General features: G+C 43.1%; 1 protein-coding gene across 2 annotated transcripts in view; it reads right to left on the reverse strand.

The window, feature by feature from the left end:
- The window catches only part of zc3h3 (zinc finger CCCH-type containing 3), a 102,914-nt gene that overhangs the window by 50,973 nt on the left and 31,941 nt on the right, over positions 1–20,000 (reverse strand). For both annotated transcript variants that reach the window (XM_080032645.1, XM_080032644.1), the window contains exon 6: positions 381–513. In XM_080032645.1, the coding sequence (XP_079888771.1) occupies positions 381–513 (133 nt within the window). The remainder of the gene's footprint in view (positions 1–380; positions 514–20,000) is intronic.

Below are 20,000 nucleotides of genomic sequence, written 5' to 3' on the forward strand. Positions count from 1 at the left end.
CATTGGTGAATGATCCGACTGCATTGATGCAACGCCCAAACATCTATGCATATCTCCTTCTTAAATATATATGCTTTTATTTTTATTTTTTTTAAGATAATTTTTATAGCATTTTCAAGCTTTATTGGATAGTACACAGTTGAAATGGGGAAACACACAGAGAGAGAGAGAGAGAGAGAGAGAGAGAGAGAGAGAGAGAGAGAGAGAGAGAGAGAGAGAGAGAGAGGGGTGATGACCTGCAGTAAAGGTCCACGGGTCAGATTTGAACCCGCGACAACTGCAACGAAGGCCGGAGCGAATATGGTACGCGCTCTATCAACTTTTTTTTCCCCCAATGTGTTTAAAATGTTTTAATGTGTATTTCTAAGCGTGTGTGTTACCTTGCAGACTGAATCCTCTTGGCCCTCCAGGACAGAGCGGGGTTGTAGTGATGGTGGGAGTGAGCGGTGCTTGATCCCGGGCGAGTCACCATCTTATAACGACTCCTGAACACACGCTGAGAGGAGGGCGGACCTGAGAGAGGAGAGAGAGAGATGGATATGTATGAAAAATAAACATAACAAGTGTGCATTTCATTTCTTTATTTTATTTATTATTTATTTTTATTAACCTTTATTTATACAGGTAAAATCTCATTGAGACCCAGGGTCTCATTTACAAGAGAGACCTGTTCAGGTAGGCATCAGCAGCAACACAAAGTTACAGACTAACTAAACATACAGGAGACACAACACAGAACACAAACGGTAAAATAACGCAGTACAAAGGGCAAAGAACAAATTAAGCACAACATGGCACTGATAAATCCTGTGTTCTGATTGGTCAATCATGGCATTCTACAGGTCTGTTATTTCCAGCAAGACAGACCGCTGTCAAGGGTATAATGACCGTTGCTAAGGATCTACGTCATAGTTTTGATGGATAGACGTCCACAAACAGAGGCTGCTACTCGTTCAGAAAACAATGGAATACTTTTTCAACATGACTTTGCATGTATCAGGAGAGCAGGGAGCTTCGTAGCCTGGCACCGCCCCTCTTCGTACTCCCGCTCAATTTTCCTGCTTCACCTTGTCGGCCTTTATTTCTCGCGAGTGACCCGTTCGCTCTACATTATCCCTTACTTCGTTTGTCTATTTACTCATGGTACATTGTGTAAATTCTCAAGTAATAACACTTCGGAGGGGGTCAGAGTTCAGGGGTTAAGTGTCTTGCTCAGGGACACAATGGTAGAGATGGTGGTGCACCGTAGATGTAATAGCAGCCACCACTAGTTTTACTACTAACACCCTCCTGTCCGGTGCCAGGGATCCAACCAGAGACCTCATGGTTACTGGGAGGAACCAGAGACCTCATGGTTACTGGGAGGAGGAACCAGAGACCTCATGGTTACTGGGAGGAGGAACCAGAGACCTCATGGTTATTGGGAGGAGGAACCAGAGACCTCATGGTTACTGGGAGGAGGAACCAGAGACCTCATGGTTATTGGGAGGAGGAACCAGAGACCTCATGGTTACTGGGAGGAGGAACCAGAGACCTCATGGTTACTGGGAGGAACCAGATACCTCATGGTTACTGGAAGGAGGAACCAGAGACCTCATGGTTACTGGAATGAGGAACCAGAGACCTCATGGTTACTGGGAGGAACCAGAGACCTCATGGTTATTGGGAGGAGGAACCAGAGACCTCATGGTTACTGGGAGGAGGAACCAGAGACCTCATGGTTACTGGGAGGAGGAACCAGAGACCTCGTGGTTACTGGGAGGAGAAACCAGAGACCTCATGGTTACTGGGAGGAGGAACCAGAGACCTCATGGTTACTGGGAGGACACGTTTTCACTAGGCCATCCTACCATCCCTTATTTTACCTTTATCTCTTACCGTCCTAATGCTTGAAAATATCTAAGTAGGACCAGGGAATGGGGGTAAAACTGTAAGAACGTGAGCCCTGTATGTCTGTCTATAGTAACTTTACCTGTGGAATTAAATCAAAAATTCAACTAGAATCGCTTACAGATACAGAAGCGAGTTTAACATCCAGTCGCTTTGTGAACACATGCACTTATACACAGCATAATTTTGAACACACACACACACACACACACACACACACACACACACACACACACACACACACACACACACACACACACACACACACACACACACACACACACACACACACACACACACACACACACACACACACACACACACACACACACACACACACACACACACACACACACACACACACACACACACACAGTAAGAACACACACACACACACAAGCTTGTCTGAGGACTCTGGCAGGTGTGCTCTTTAATAAGCTTCACATATAAAAATGAGAGGGAATAACAAAGGCAGAATTTTTATGAGCATAATAAATCATATCCTCTGTCTCTTTGCTGGCTGGCTTCATCCCTCCTGCTCTCTCCCTCTATCCCTCTCTATTTCTCTCTCTCTCTCCCTCCCTCCCTCTCTCTCTCTCCCTCCCTCCCTCTCTCTCTCCCTCCCTCTCTCCCTCCCTCCCTCTCTCTCTCTCCCTCCCTCCCTCTCTCTCTCTCTCCCTCCCTCCTTCTCTCCCTCCTTCTCACTTTAAGTCTCATTCGTTATATCTCTTTACAGATCCATCACAGTACAAGCGTAAGTGTAAAATACTGTGGGGAAAAAAAAAGTGGACGGAGTGTTTTTATTTTTATTTATTTGTTGACTGTGTATCCATCATGTTGTTTTATGAAGCGCTGCGCCGGGCTGACGGTCTCTCACAAGGAAAAGTATTTGCATTGGGGGTTCGTCGTCTAAGTCTCCGTTTTTTTTTTTTTTTTTTTTTTTTTTAACCTTTATTTATACAGGTAAATCCCATTGAGTCCGAAGACTCTTTTGCAAGGGAGACCTGTTCCCATTTACACGTTACCATTCACACACACATTCATACACCGATAGCAGCAGCTAACTATCGACATTCACACGAGGCAAGGTGGGTGAAGTGTCTTGCCCAAGGACACAACAACTATGACACAGGTGGCAGGGCGGGGATCGAACCTCCAACCCTTTGATCATCGGCCGACCCGCTCTACCAACTGAGCCACAGTCGCCCCCAACAGTTTAAACAATAGCAAAGACCAAGTCTGAATTTAGAAAATCAGAATTTACCAAAACTTCTGGGTGGTTCCAAAAGTAAGTATTCATCCGGGCATTTCTCGCCTACACAAAATTGCATACACAACATACTTAAATTGACGTCAAAATTAGTATGAGTAGGACATTAGTAGGGCTGGATGTTAGAATGGCTTTTAGTATGAGTAATAATAATAATAATAATAAATTTTATTTATAACGCACTTTATATTTAGCAAAAAATCTCAAAGTGCTACAACAACCAAAAAAAAAAAAAAAAAAAAAAGAAAAAAAAAAAAAAAATAATAAGTTAAAACAAGAGTTAAAAGCAGTTATCAAAGTAACATGAGCAAAAAATTACAGATTAAAAGATTTCTTAAAAAGGTACGTTTTAAGGCCCTTTTTAAAACAATCAATCGACTGTGGAACCCTCAGGTGTTCTGGGAGGGTGTTCCACAGTCGAGGAGCAGAGGAGCAGAAGGCTCGGTCTCCCAGTGTGCGGCACTTAGTCCTTGGGGGGAGAAGTCTGTGGCTGTTGGTGGAGCGGAGTGAGCGTGCTGAGGTCTGGGGGGTGAGGAGTTCTTTGAGGTACTGGGGGGCGTTGCCATGGATGCACTGGAATGTGAGGAGAGAGACTTTGTAGTCGATCCGAGCGGAGATGGGTAACCAGTGTAGTGAGTGAAGAATGGGAGTGATGTGCTCATATTTGCGTACTCTCAGCAGGATTCTAGCGGCGCTGTTTTGAATGTGTTGTAATTTCTGTATGCTCTTGCTGAGAATCCCGCTGAGAAGTGCATTACAGTAATCGAGTCTGGAGGAGACAAAGGCGTGGACAAGCTTCTCTGCATCTCTTAAGGTGAGTGTGGGACGAAGTCTGGCTATATTCCTTAGGTGGAAAAATGATATTTTGCAGAGGTGGTTGATGTGGGCCTCAAAGGTTAGCTGGGGGTCAAACCTGACACCAAGGTTAGTGACTGTTGATGATAGAGGGATGTCTTTGCCAGAGAAAGTAATGCAGGTTATGGTGGAGTTTCGGATCTGATGAGGGGAACCAATGAGGATGGCTTCAGTTTTTGAGCTGTTTAGCTGGAGAAAATTATGCTTCATCCACGCCCTTATCTCCTCCAGACATGCAGTGAGCATGGAGAGAGGTGATGCTGCTGATGGTGGTGAATGAGTGTCCGTTCTGATGTATAATTGCGTGTCATCCGCGTAGCAGTGAAAGGATATCCCGAAGCGTCTGATGACTTTACCGAGGGGGAGCATGTAGAGGATAAACAGGATGGGTCCAAGCACCGACCCTTGTGGAACCCCGCAGCCAACAGCATGTGAGCGAGACCTTGATCCTCCCATGGCAACGTATTCTGACCTGCCAGTGAGGTAGGACTCAAACCAGCTCAGTGCTGTACCTCTGAGGCCAACAGAGTCATGTAGACGCTGGAGCAGTATGTGATGGTCAACCGTATCAAATGCTGCAGATAGGTCGAGGAGGATGAGGAGGGATGGTGAACCAGAATCAGCAGTCATCAGCAGGTCATTTGTGACTCTCAACAAAGCTGTTTCCGTGCTGTGGGCGGAGCGGAAGCCAGATTGAAACTTTTCAAAGGTGTTGTTGTGTTGGAGGTGATCCTGTAGGTGGCCGACAACTACTTTCTCAAGAGTAGGACGTTAGTAAGGCTTTTAGTATGAGTAGGATGTTAGTAGGGCTTTTAGTATGAGTAGGACGTTAGTAGGGCTTTTAGTATGAGTAGGACGTTAGTAGGGCTTTTAGTATGGGTAGGACGTTAGTAGGGCTTTTAGTATGAGTAGGACGTTAGTAGGGCTTTTAGTATGAGTAGGACGTTAGTAAGGCTTTTAGTATGAGTAGGATGTTAGTAGGGCTTTTAGTATGAGTAGGATGTTAGTAGGGCTTTTAGTATGAGTAGGACGTTAGTAGGGCATTTAGTATGAGTAGGATGTTAGTAGGGCTTTTAGTATGAATAGAATGTTAGTAGGGCTTTTAGTATGAGTAGGACGTTAGTAAGGCTTTTAGTATGAGTAGGACGTTAGTAGGGCTTTTAGTATGAGTAGGACGTTATTAGGGCTTTTAATATAAGTAAGACGTTAGTAGGGCTTTAAGTATGAATAGGACGTTAGTAGGGCTTTTAGTATGAGTAGGACGTTAGTAGGGCTTTTCGAACACAGCCCAGGTGTGCAAACCAAATCAGAATTTACTAAAAACTTCTGTTAGCGAAATTCCTCAAATTCCAGATCGTACACAGCAACTTGTGTTTAATAAAAAAGTTAAAAATAACTTCCACTTAAGCCTGAATATATCTAACGCGACATGAATCACTTGCTCACTGTGTAAATTTTTATTATTCTACCCCAAAAAAAAAAAAAAAATAACTGTCTTGTATGTCATTATCTGCCCCTCTCCCCTGTCTACCAATCAGTCAGTGCGGTGGTCAGTGACAGCCCTCTGTCTTCCTAATGAGTCCAGAAGAGACAGAGTGTAGAGAGGTGTGAAACAGGGATAACAAATGGCTTCATACCCCGCAGTGGAGAGCTCATTTCCCTTCACCCCTTTCACAAGTCCTTAATTGCCAATTGTCAGGATTGTCGTCGTTTTAATTAGCGTCCAGTAACAAACCGTGACCACGAGGGCACCAGTAGTGTGTGTGTGTGTGTGTGTGTGTGTGTGTGTGTGTGTGTGTGTGTGGTGTGTGTGCGTGTGGTGACGAACAATAAAATGATTCGATTTCCACTTCTTCCACACATTCCACCGCTCTACCCCCCTCTCTCTCTCTCCCTCCCCCCAGGCACGAGCTTCATTTGTCAGCCGGGAATCTGGGATGCAGCCCTGGATCAGCTGGAGGATTCATCTCAGACAAACATTTACTGTTGAACAAATCACTGCGGGCTAGAGGAGGGGGGTGGGGGGAGACACTCAGTGCATGTTTAAGGAAACACACACACACACACACACAATTTTGTGGGAAAATACCAGGAAGTAAAAACAAACCTCTGTTCTAGAAATAGATTAGATTAGCATCACTTTACATTTTCACAATGGAGGGACTACTATGAGAGTTAGGCCTGTTACGGTACAAAAAGGACCAAAATCATGAATATAAAAGTTAATATGAACTATAACTACCCTTTAATGGACCCAGGAAAATGGTTATCTCAACCTTTATGTATACAGGTAAATCCCATTGAGACCGTAGACTGTTTTGCAAGGGAGACCTGTTTTCCTTTCCCACGTTACCATTCACACACACATTCAGACACCGATAGCAGCAGCTAACTATCGACATTCTAAACTAGAATAAACTGAATTTGGCATTGTATTGCGACAAATCCCATGGCGAAAAAGATATAATACTGTAGTGTAGTATAAAGCTATAGTATATACTATAAAGCTATAGTATATACTACACAGTGATACGGACATCAACCAGACTATTCATTCTGTGTGAAAAAAACGTCTGTGTGTTGGGTTTCGAGAGAGAGACCTAGTAGAAATAAAAGCAAAAGAGAGAGAGAGCTATAGAGAGAGTGAGTGTGTGTGTGTGTGTGTGTGTGTGTGTGTGTGCGCGTGTGTGTGTGAGCTAAAGAGAGCGAGTGTGTGTGTGTGTGTGTGTGTGTGTGTGTGTGTGTGTGTGTGTGTGTGTGTGTGTGTGTGTTAAAGAGAGAGAGAGAGTGTATGGGTGGAGGTGGGAAAAAGGGGGTTTGTACAGGATTACTTGCCCTGCTAGGAGTCACTTGTTCTCCCACAATCTATCGGTATTGCAGTCAGGGCTATTTGGGCGTCGGGGCACATGACAAATAGGGCTTGTCAAAAGGTGCTGCCATGATTCCCACCCAGTAACCTAGCACAACACACACACACACACACACACACGTGCCGTACAAGAACACACACACACACACACACACACACACACACACACTCACTCCAACGTAGTGACACACGCCATGTTCACAACTCTGTCACACAGCTGTTCCATGTACTGTTTAATGACATCTATAGTGAGCTGTACTGTTGGGTGTGTGTGTGTGTGTGTGTGTGTGTGTGTGTGTGTGTGTGTGTGTGTGTGTGTGTGTGTGTGTGTCAGCAGGGATGAATGGACGGGCGTCGGTCTGATTGTAAACCACTGCAGGTTGTGTTGGTTGAGTGGCTACGGGAGCAATGGGGTCTCAATCTCGCACTAGAAAGCCCGTGACCAATGGGCATGTGAACGCACACACACACACACACACACACACACACTGCTACGCATAGCAAGGCAGGCCACTGTCAAAGGGTCTATTAGGGGAAGATTGAGGCTCCAGGTGTATATGTGTGTGTGTGAGTAAGAGTGTGTGAGTGTGTGTGTGTGTGTGTGTGTGTGTTGTGAAGACCCCGTTTGCAGACTCATGCAGCTCACACACCGCCCGGCCCATCCATCTCTCGCTGACTCGCCGCAGTGAATCCACAGATAATCTACTCCAGTCGACACACACACACACACACACACACACACACACACACACACACACACACACACACACACACACACACACACACACACACACACACACACACACACACACACACACACACACACACACACACACACACACACACACACACACACACATTCTTTCGACAAGTCAACAGAACTAAAACCATAAGACTCGATGTAATTTTGTCGAACCAACAGCCCTACAGAGTCAAAATCATAGTTTATCCTTTTTATGGTGTAGCATGTCTGATCGTCTCATATTAGTCCTACTGTGGAATCCACTCAGAACTTGACAAATGGCTCATGTAGATAATAATAATAATAATAATAATAATAATAATAATAATAATAATTCATTTTATTTGAGGGCGCCTTTCAAAGCACCCAAGGTCACCTTACAGGGCAGAGTTAAAAAAGAAAATCAACAATGATAAAAAAAAAAAAAAAAAAAAAAAAAAAAAAAACAACAAGAACAAGAACAAGACACATTAAAACTATTTACACAAGGGTGGTGAGATGGGTGGCAGACAATGAATTATATGGAATATGACAGTTTAAAAAGATGGGTTTTTAGACGGGTCTTGAATGTGGAAAGAGTGTCGGAGCTACGGATGACAGGTGTGAGGGCGTTCCAGAGGTGGGGGGCAGATCGGCTGAATGCCCTGGACCCCATGGTAAATAAGATGAATCTTTATCAACAGGAAGAGACAGATGTTCCGTCACATTAGTGGATCGGTGAATGTCTCAGAGTCACAACCTCAAGACGACTGAGGACCATGTAAGCAACACGGACTACACTTTCTGTTAAGTTGTCTTCCACTTCAGAGCTTTAATAGTCTCTCTCTGTCACTCTCTCTCTCTCTCTCTCTGTGTGTGTGTGTGTGTGTGTGTGAGTCTCTCTCTCTCTCTGTGTGTGTCTCTCTGTCGCTATCTCTCTCTCTCTCTCTGTGTGTGAGGCCATCTCTCTGTGTGTGGGTATGTCTGTCTCTCTGTGTGTCTCTGTATGTGTCTCTCTCTCTCTGTGTGTGAGAGCCTCTCTCTCTCTCTCTCTCTCTCTCTCTCTCTCTCTCTCTCCCCCTTCACCCATCCTCTTAGGGCATCCCCCCCAGTGATCCCCCCCTCCACACCTGACAGCTCATTCCAGTGAACAGCGGTCTCTGTCTGCGTGTCTCTCGCTCTGTCTCTGTGTGTGTGTGTCTCCCAAATTCAAATTCTCCCTCTGTGTGTGTGTGTGTCTCTCTCTCTCTCTCTGTGTGTCTCTCTCTCTCTCCCTATCTCTTTCTCTGTCTCCCTCTCTCTCTGCCCTCCCCCCGCCACCCTGCCGGATCATAAATCTTATTATTGACAGAGCCTGTTCCCATGTCCCCGTCCCCTGGGGCTCATGTCTTGACTCCCACTGCTCTGGCGCTCCTACTGTAGACAGCAACGTCTCGCTAACATCAGATTTAACAAGGGAGTTACCACAATTTAATAACTCGCTGTAAGCCATGTGTAGGTTATGATAATATGATCTGCTTGTGTGTGTGTGTGTGAGAGAGACAGCCAGTGGTACTTTCCGACAGACTAGTAGCCGGAGATGTCGACATAGTTTGATGCCCCACACACACACACACACACACACACACACACACACACACACACACACACACACACACACACACACACACACACACACACACACACACACACACACACACACACACACACACACACACACACACACACACACACACACACACACACACACACACACACACACACACACACACACACACACACACACACACACACACACACACACACACACACACACAGTCTTAAAAATACTGCATCCCGTAAGTCATCTGAGTATATCATGTCATGTTAGAGTAGCACTAGTAATAGTCTAACTCATTTTTCAAGATGATAGACAAGATCGTTGGGTTCACTGCTGTCGAGTGTCGAAACGTGGATCCATTTAAACATTCCTGCCAGGGAATCCGAACCATGTGTTTGTGTGTGTTTTTAATTTGTCATGTAGTGGTGGCTCGATAGATCATGCTACCAGAGTATAAATGGACTAGCCTGGCACCGCCCGCCTACATACTTCCGCTCAATTTCCCTTCAGTAGTCAGTCTGGGTGTGCGGTATATGAGTGGGTTCTATCCAGCCAGATTTCTACCAGTCCAATCAGCGAACAGAGAGAGTGGCTCAGAAGCTGGCGCATGACATACGTCACGACCAAACGTTATGCGATTGGTTGGCAGATCCAGAGTGGCACTGGGCAGATCCAGTAGTTTTAAACTTCAACAGACACCCGCCCTTCATGTGAGTTTACTTTTGTCCAATTCGCGATTCCAGTTCCAATGAAATGAAGTGCGATGGTCTGGCAGGACCAGGCTATAAATGGACAACATTGCTAGAAAGTTTAGTTCCTATGTGTTGTGCTGCTGAAATTTAAAACTGCAACATGAAACAAGTATTTCAACATGTGTCAACATCAATATCTGGAGATATTTAGAGGATCCCTGATAGATTGGTTTTGGTGTGTGTGTGTGTGTGTGTGGTTTCGGTGTGTGTGTGTGTGTGTGTGTGTGTGTGTGTGTGTGTGTGTGTGTGTGTGTGTGTGTGTGTGTGTGTGTGTGTGTGTGTGTGTGTGTGTGTGTGTGTGGATAAGTAACACAGATCGCATTACAAAGGAATCAAAAGATACATATGAGGTCGTTAGGGAACACTGACAAGATAATTTGTCCACCAGAGTTTTACTGACAACTGTATCCATCAATGTGAAATGTCTCACTCAGTGCATATATAGTCACAACTTTGATACGTGACATTTAAACAAACAGTGAACTAGCCGTGAGCTAAAAGAAGCTACAACGTTAGCTACAGCCTCAGAGTTCAAGAAGTTTGATGTTAATATGTTAAGCTAAGTTACTTTATAAGTCAATGGTTACATTTAAATTGGTCTTTCCGCATATCCCGTCTCATGTTAGGACACTCCAGAGGGGGTCAGAGCACAGGGTCAGCCATAATAAATACACTCATAACTGTTAACCAATTTAAAGTTATTATTTTGAATCAGCCCCACTCCACTTGTAACTGTTTTAATTAGGCTATTGTTCTGCTTTATTCAATTGATCTGAATGTTTTAATTGTTGTTGTCTCTTTGTAAGCTTGTTGTGTATTCTAATTGTATATTGTGTATCTGTAATTTGTCTCGACGTCATTGTAAAAGAGGGTAACCCTCAATTGATCTTTCGAGAATAAATAAAGGAAAATAAAAAAATAAAAAAATAGTACAGCGCCCCTGGAGCAGTTTTGGGGTTATGTGTCTTGCTCAAGGACACAATGGTAGAGACGGTGGGCACAGTAGACGATATACCAGCCACTACTAGTTTTGGTTTATTTAGTAGCTACGAGGAACTTTGATTTGTTGATTGTAGCCCAGCAGCTGCTGTGCTAAAGATGTTTGCTAGCGCGTGCATTGGTTTAGGGATACGATGGTAATATGACGACGGTGAAGCAGATTACACTTTGATTTAGTGCCGTTCGGAAAGCACGGGATGTTCAGGTCGTAAATCGTTTTGTCTGAGTTCCTGGCATTTGAACCCAAGTTAAATCATAAATAATTCCTATATAGAAATAGCGTTCTCTTGACTGATGGTCTTGTTTGCTGATACAGGTAATTTATGATCATCGGAAGAAATGTTTGGACTATGTCATGACCATTTAAAAGTTCCTCATTAGGAGCTTTAAGTAATTCAGCATATGCTCTTGATTTATTGCCGCAGACTAAAAACAGAACTGCCTTCAGAGAACCGGCGCTGATGACAAGACAGACGGTTCAACGTTCATCAATTGCTCTTTAGTTCTACAATGTGTTTTCGCAATTCACACTCGCCTGCAAGTCAGACGCACGAGATTAGACAGTAATATATTTAAAAAGTATTTATTTATTTATTTCCTTTAGATATTCTTTGCACTTTTTTATCTATTGTATCCATCCATCCATCTATCCATCCATCTATCCATCCATCCATCTATCTATCTATCTATCTATCTATCTATCTATCTATCTATCTATCTATCTATCTATCTATCTATCTATCTATCTATCTATCTATCTATCTATCTATCTATCTATCTATCTATCTATCTATCTATCTATCTATCTATCTATCTATCTATCCATCCATCTATCCATCTATCCATCCATCTATTTAGCTCAGTCCTGTGAAATTAAATAAGATAGCATAACTGATACTGTTACTACCTTTATGAATGTATGTTGATACTGATGAAAAACAGTAAAATATGTCATTAAAAAAAACAAATTTAAAAAAAAGTACTTATTTTAGTTGGACCTACTATATTAGCTGAATACATGTGTTTTAATGTATGTTGATATACTTCAAGGTGCAGTGTGTAATATGACATCATCAAGTGGTACACTTCTAGATCACAACAGTTGGTCTCTATGGCTCCCGTTCAGAGAAGCAACAGAAATTCTTCAAGAACATTCTGGTAGTTCTGATGGACACAGTGTGGCCAACTGTTCCATTCTGTGCTTCTGTAGAACTGATGACATTCCAACTATGACGCTTCCAAAATGGCGGCGCCCATGCCTTGGTCCATGGTATGGAGAAATACGGAGATATAAGAGATATAAGGGAAAAAATAATAATAAAAAAAATAAATCAGCTATTATGCACTAAATTAAACGTACTTATGGATATTATAATAATTTTCTACCAAGTCTACTATGAAAAAAATCCCCACATACTACACACTGCAGGTTTAAGTAAATATTTTTTTTAAATTTTGTTATAAAAAAAAAAGTATTTCTCTAAGTATTTTAGATAGATGGACTTGCTACACTATTTAAGCGGCTTCTATTAGTGTGTGTGTGGATGAAGAGTTGACATGGAGTGACAGGCTTGACGGCTGTGTGGGGCCACACACTGAAACAGGAGGCCCCTGCTGCGTGCCACCAGCTGTCAGTTGTGTGGAGGTTGATGTCACCACAGAGAGGCGTGCCCAGCGGACAGAGTGTGCTTTGGGTTGGGGTGGTGATGGTGGCTCTGGTGATGATTGGGGTGTCGTGTGTGTGTGTGTGTGTGTGTGTGTGTGTGTGTGTGTGAGTGTATAGGGGTGCGTGTGTGCGTACGTGTGCGTGCTAGCTTAGGTCTGCGTATGTGCGTGTCTGTATCAGCGTATGTGTGTGTAGTTGTGTGTGTGTACGTGTGTGTATGCATTCGTGCATGTTTGTGTGTGTGTGTGTGTGTGTGTGTGTGTGTGTGTGTGTGTGTGTGTGTGTGTGTGTGGCTACTGCTTGTGTGCTCGTCCATCATCGCAGCAAAGTCATCAGCCGTAACTTATACCATCTGACCCGGGGAACCTCGGGCTGACCAGAGAGAGAAGGGGAATTCTTCTGCTCAAGACTCACGCAGAGGAAAACGCACACACGGATGCACATTGCTACAGCTGTGCCATGCTGTTCCAATGGTTATTAAAGCGTGTGTGTGTGTGTGTGTGTGTGTGTGTGTGTGTGTGTGTGTGTGTGTGTGTCGCCATGCTCTTCCAATGGTTATTAAAGGGTTCTCGGAAATGGCAAATTTAAAAATGCATCATATTTATGTTTATTTTATTCTACTCTATATATTTTTTTTATCGTATGTCCAATGTTACTTTGGCAATAGAACCCCAATGTTCTCAAATGTTAACCGTTTGATTTTTTTTTTTTTTAACCTTTATTTATACAGGTATATCCCATTGAGTCCGAAGACTCTTTTGCAAGGGAGACCTGTTCCCATTTACACGTTACCATTCACACACCGATAGCAGGCTAACTATCGACATTCACACGAGGCAAGGTGGGTGAAGTGTCTTGCCCAAGGACACAACAACTATGACACAAGTGGCAGGGCGGGGATCGAACCTCCAACCCTTTGATCATCGGCCGACCCGCTCTGCCACCTGAGCCACAGTCGCCCATTGAGCACTTTGGGAGCAGATGAGATTGTATATGTTTGTGATTTAGATTAATATTTACAATTTCGAGATGGTTATTTCCTTGACTGTCACGTGTTATCAACATTTTATTTGGATAATTGGAGAATGAATGTATTTGTATTTTTTTTTTATAAAACTACATAATCTTTCCACACATTAAGAGCAGAATCCCTGTCTAGGAATTTGATCTTCTTAAAGGGATGAGAAAATTTCACAAAATGTCTAATTTTACTTTGGCTATCGAATCCATTGTTCTCAATATACTCAGCAATCAGGAGGATATGGGATTATAAATGTCTGTGGTTCAGATTAATATTTAGAAATATGATATGGTCATTTTCTTGTCATGTGTTCTCATCATTGAAATGAACTATACAACAAATCTATATATTCTTGAAAACCTACATACTGTTTCCACACATTAAGAGCAGAATCCCTGTCTAGGTATTTGTCCAATTGTTGGAGGATTTCCAAGGAGACATGACAACATACTTGATGAATAATTAAATGATAATAGCCGCTATATGCTTTAACCTAGAGTAGCCATATGCTCCTGTAGCATACAACATCAAATTAAAATAAATACACTCATAACTGTTAACCAATTTAAAGTTATTATTTTGAATCAGCCCCATTCCACTTGTAACTGTTTTAATTAGGCTATTGTTCTGCTTTTTTCAATTGATCTGAATGTTTTAATTGTTGTTGTCTCTTTGTAAGCTTGTTGTGTATTCTCATTGTATATTGTGTATCTGTCTCGACGTCATTGTAAAAGAGGGTAACCCTCAATTGATCTTTCGAGAATAAATAAAGGAAAATAAATAAAATAATAGTCATGAGGTCCATCAATAAATAAGACACGATGAAAACATGTATTTCCTGTGAACGCAACCTTGACCCTGACCCTTACCCCTGACAGCTGACAGAAATCTTTTTAAACGGATTAGGACTCTGGTCAGGTGGTCGTGATTTGCCACAAACATTTCACTATGTCCCATGTCGTATGTGTCACACACACAGTGTCATGTTTGGTCAAAGGGATGACTGCGCCCGTCAATCAGCAGCTCCCATTAGATGCATCAAGAGGGAAAAAGGCCCGGGGCTTTGTCCACTTAAGGACCGCCATTATTACATACGTTATATGTGAATCTGTCCGTTAGTATAGTGAGAGTAGGTTAGGGGTGTGTGTGTGTGTGTGTGTGTGTGTGTGTGTGTGTGTGTGTGTGTGTGTGTGTGTGTGTGTGTGTGTGTGTGTGTGTGTGACAGAGAGGGAGAGAGAGAGAGTGAAAAGCTGGGAGGTAAGCGTGTCTTGTAAAACCTTTTCCAAGTGTGACTAGGGCACTTGGAGGTTAAGTGTGTCCATCCCTAAAGGGCAACACAAGATTCCTCTAGGGATGTGAACCCATGCCCCGAACCATACACGTCACGACCCCCCAGGCAAGAAAGACGGCCGGTGGGGTGGTGTGTGTGTGTGTGTGTGTGGGGTGGGGGGGAGGCAGAAAGACAGCAGACCGTCCGTGAGTGATAGACAAGAAACAGGGGAAAGGATATGTGGACAAAGGAGTAGTAGGGTATGTTTAGGTCTGAGGAGATGTTGTGCTTTTATTTAGGGTTTTTCTTTCTTTTTTTCTTTTTTTTAACCTTTATTTCTACAGGTAAATCCCATTGAGACCGAAGACTCTTTTACAAGGGAGACCTGTTTTCCTTTCCCACGTTACCATTCACACACACATTCATACACCGATAGCAGGCTAACTATCGACATTCACACGAAGCAAGTTGGGTGAAGTGTCTTGCCCAAGGACACAACAACCATGGCACATGGCACATGGTGGCAGGGCGGGGATCGAACCTCCAACCATTTGATCATCAGCCGACCCGCTCTACCAACTGAGCCACAGTCGCCCCAATGAATTCTGAATCTACTTGTGTATGTTATGAGACTTGTGTGTTATGATTCAATACTTATTTTATACCAGTAATTTCATTTATTTGGTAATTCACTTAGCTACGTTATCAGCAGCTTTGACATCGCCAGATTTTAACTAGTGGCGGATATATTTACAGTAGATAGATTTATTGATATGATTTAAAAACAGTGTAGCTGCTATTGAATCTGCCTCTCAGTACAAAGTGTACTTGATTAACATTTTTACCAGGGGTGTCCCAAACTAAGTGTTTACATGGTTGAATCTGATTGGTCGAAGCTTGCCTATAGTCGACTAATTGTCTAATCATATTTTTATGTGCGATATTAGGACATTCAGTCTCCCCATATTGCAGGAATAGAATAATAATTTGTTTCATAACCACATTTTGTGAATATTCTACTTTGAGATTGGAAGTCGAGTCGGGCTCCTTGGATTGAATCGTCGAAGAGTAGACTACTCAGGGTCAGCCCTTATTTTTAACTATATTTAAATAGTGATGTTGTTACAAATTAAATAATTTACTTTGTTCTCACTTTTAACTATGGGGTTTGGGTCGAGCCCACAGCCATGAAACTCCTCAGAACTGCGTGCGTTATCATTTGTGTGAGACACATGGTAGTAACGCCCAGAAAGAGGAGCTGGTGGTGTGAGGACCCATGTGTTGGTTGACGTTGCTTCCTCATACTGAGTGAAGGGTTGAAGACACATGCAGGGCCCATTGCAGAAGGCTACTTTACGTCAGTCACCACACACATGCACATAGGGGCTCGCTGTGGTGTGCATTTAAAACCAGGACTTGGGCTCTGGTTGCAGATGCCAGTGTTGTGAGCATCCATCCATCCATCATACTACCGAGTCTTTTGGGCCAGTGAGTGATGGAACAGAGTCAGCCGGTCGCACAGTGGCCCTTGACTTCTGTTTCAGCTTCCGAATGAGAGACAAGGGGCCGATGTACAAGCCCACCGGGACACACAAGCATCGCAAATGTGTCAGAGTGTTAAAAGAGAAGGGGCTCTGACGGCGCGTGGAGGGGGATGTGTGTGTGTGTGTGTGTGTGTGTGTGTGGGTGGGGGGAGGGAGGGGAGGGGACTAGGGGTGTCGAAAAGAAAATCACGCAAGCTAACGTGAGGACTGCGCTGCTCATAATGAGTTAAGGGGTCTTCAAAGTCTTTATTGGGAATACGTCTAACCCCTTGAGGTGAACCCATCTCGTTTTCAAGGGGCTCCTTCACACTGGACTCTGAAACAGAATCGTTCAGGGGATAGAGGTTTGGCTTAAATACAGCTGCTCTCCTTTAAGGTCGGGGAAGGAAAAAGGGCAGCAGCGGGTCAACATTTAGTTCCTTCAAGGCCAGGCCATTTTGAGCTGAAATAATTTGTCGACGGTGATAAAACAAAAGCCATAAATAAAATTACTTCAGATTTTATTGTACATAATGTAATATTCAACATTTCATTTTAGTTGGTCCACAGAAAATTAACCTCTTACTACAAGTAATTTTTCAAGGGAAAATGCTACAGATTTGATGGTTCAATCTTCTCTATTTAGAAAATATGCTGCTTATTCCTGTCTAAAATTATATTGTAATAAAAATAATTTTCTTAGACATTTACTTCCGAGTCTTTCCCATTTCAACATGTTTATACCCCAGGAACAAACCAAACTTCATAAATAAATGGTTTTCCCAGTTTGGTGTGGAATTGGTGTGGACATTGACTGACCTCCACTACATCCAACACCCTCAAACAGCAAAGCCAACTGTGAACCAGACCTTATCACCCAACATCAGTGACCGACTTCTGGTGCTTTTTTTAGGCAAATTGTATAAAATCCAACTTTGTCTTCCTTAAATGTTTGAGGGAAAGTTATAGCAGCAGGTCAATTAAGTTAAGTTACTTTATTAGTCAATGGTTACATTGCAATTTGTCTTTCCACATATCCCCTCTCAAGTTACCACACTTCGGAGGGGGTCAGAGCACAGGGTCAGCCATAGTACAGCGCCCCTGGAGCAGTTTGGGGTTAAGTGTCTTGCTTAAGGACACAATGGTAGAGATGGTGGACACTGTAGACGTAATACCAGCCACTGCTAGTTTTGTAACTAACACCCTCCTGTCCGGTGCCAGGATCCAACCAGAGACCTCATGGTTACTGGGAGGAGGAACCAGAGACCTCATGGTTACTGGGAGGAACCAGAGACCTCATGGTTACTGGGAGGAGGAACCAGAGACCTCATGGTTACTGGGAGGAGGAACCAGAGACCTCATGGTTACTGGGAGGAGGAACCAGAGACCTCATGGTTACTGGGAGGAGGAACCAGAGACCTCATGGTTACTGGGAGGAGGAACCAGAGACCTCATGGTTACTGGGAGGAGGAACCAGAGACCTTATGGTTACTGGGAGGAGGAACCAGAGATCTCATGGTTACTGGTCGGCCACCTTTCCTCTAGGCCATCCTACCACCATTCCACTTGTTTTGAAAAGTTTAATAATCACATGTGATTAGAGTGTAATTCTCTGGTGTCCATAGATACTAGGCCTTGCTTGTTAAAGGTTTGTATTGTTAAAAAAAAAATAAAAATCTCTAATACTTAACATTACTCACTGAGGAGCACAGATCAGCTACTTTTTTATTGGTCCCTGTAGCCTATAAGGGAATTGGAAAAAAGAGCTTTTATGTTTATGGCTTCTTTTGATTGGAATCACTTACCTGTACAAAGTCAATCGTTGTCCTCATTTGGTTAATTTAAGAACGCTTTGTTTTCTTATCTCAAACACAAATTGATTGTGGCTTCCTTATTGGCGTGATCTTTATTTCTTGTGTTCCTTTGTGGCTATCCAAGGGTTGTAATTGTGTAGTCTTGGTTGTTTGCTTAATGCAGTTCGATTGATTTTGAGTTGATTGTGTGTGGTTAGATTCTCATTGGCACAGTGTTTGTTGTTAATTTAACTTTTTTTATCTGATGCCCTTGAAAACGAGACTTTACACCTTAAAAAAGGGATTTTTCCTAGTCGCAAGCGTTACGAATTTGTCATGGTGATCTTTACTTTTTAATTTGATCCCTTCTGTAAATGTAGACATTTAGAGAAGGGATTTATCCTCCTGCATCCACACTATTCACGCTTTACTTTAGTATTATGTAAACATCTGGTCAATGATCAAAATCCTTCGTGATTTTTCTCTACTTATGACATCTATTGCAGCATGTCCGTCCTGGGAGAGGGATCCCTTACTTTGTCAACTCTCCCCGAGATTTCTTAAAAAAAAAAAAAAAATTAATCCCGGTAAAAGGTTTTTTTTTTTTTACTGGGAGTTTTTTCTCAGCCGAGATATGGGTGTAAGGGCAGGGTGTCATATTGTATCATATTGTATCATATTGTATGGAATGTAAAGACCACTGAGGCAAATGTCAATTTGTGATATTGGGCTATACAAATAAAACTGATTTGATTTGACATACTGTTTTTGTCACCTCTCCAATACTGACAGCCTTCCACAGCGCGCCATATAAACATAACCATGCCATATAATCATAACCACGCTATATGATGATTGCATTAGGATAAGAAGGTGTCCTACTTGTTGAGGTAACTTTAACGGTTTGCGTGTCTTAATATACAGTAGAGTATAGATTTACAAACGTCCCCTTGGCAAAGATATACTGATATTTGACCTTTCTGAGTTTCGATGTAATGAAGAGGGGCTTGCTGGAATAACTACAGAACTTGTGTCTAAAGGTTCACACTGGCTACGGGCCATGGTCAGCTCAGTGACAGAGGGGGCCCTGCTCTTGACATGGCAGAGCATTTACAGAGGTGAAAAGTGAGGGATCAGGGGCAAGAGTTAGGTGTGAGAGAGAGAGAGAGAGAGAGGGAGTTATGGAGAGAGAGAAGGGAGGGTGGGGTGATGAGGGACAGTCAAGTCTCCCGTCAGCCTGGGTGCTAATTTGGTGAGGGCAGGAGGCCAAGGGGTCCCATACCACCCTCTCAGTTCCTTTAGAAGAACAGCAGGTGTTCTCAAGAAGACAAGCTCCAAATAAACAAACAAACAAACATCCCCCCCCCCCATCCCCTCCAAAGTACTTTAAACCGTTATCTTCAACATTAACTGCTTTTCCAGTAGTTGGGACTCTTTCCGATCAAACAAAACTATCATTTAACGGAGAGGAGGAAGAGCTGTTACCAAAGATGTCATAACAAATCCAAATCAGGTTGGTTTTAAAAATTTAAAAAAGGCCTAATTCCTTGTGCAAGACATTAAAAGTATACCAATGCGGGCGCTCCAGTGGCGTAATGGATAGAGCGTGTACCATACTGGCTCAGGCCTCTTTGCAGTGGCCGCAGGTTCGAATCTGACCCGTGGACCTTTACTGCAGGTCATCCCCCCTCTCTTTGTCTCCCCATTTCAACTCTGTACTATCTAATAAAGCTTGAAAATGCCCAAACATTATCTAAAACGCGTGTCGGCT

Source organism: Ammodytes marinus (assembly GCF_949987685.1).
Source record: "Ammodytes marinus genome assembly, chromosome: 8".
NCBI classification, from domain to species: domain Eukaryota; kingdom Metazoa; phylum Chordata; class Actinopteri; order Uranoscopiformes; family Ammodytidae; genus Ammodytes; species Ammodytes marinus.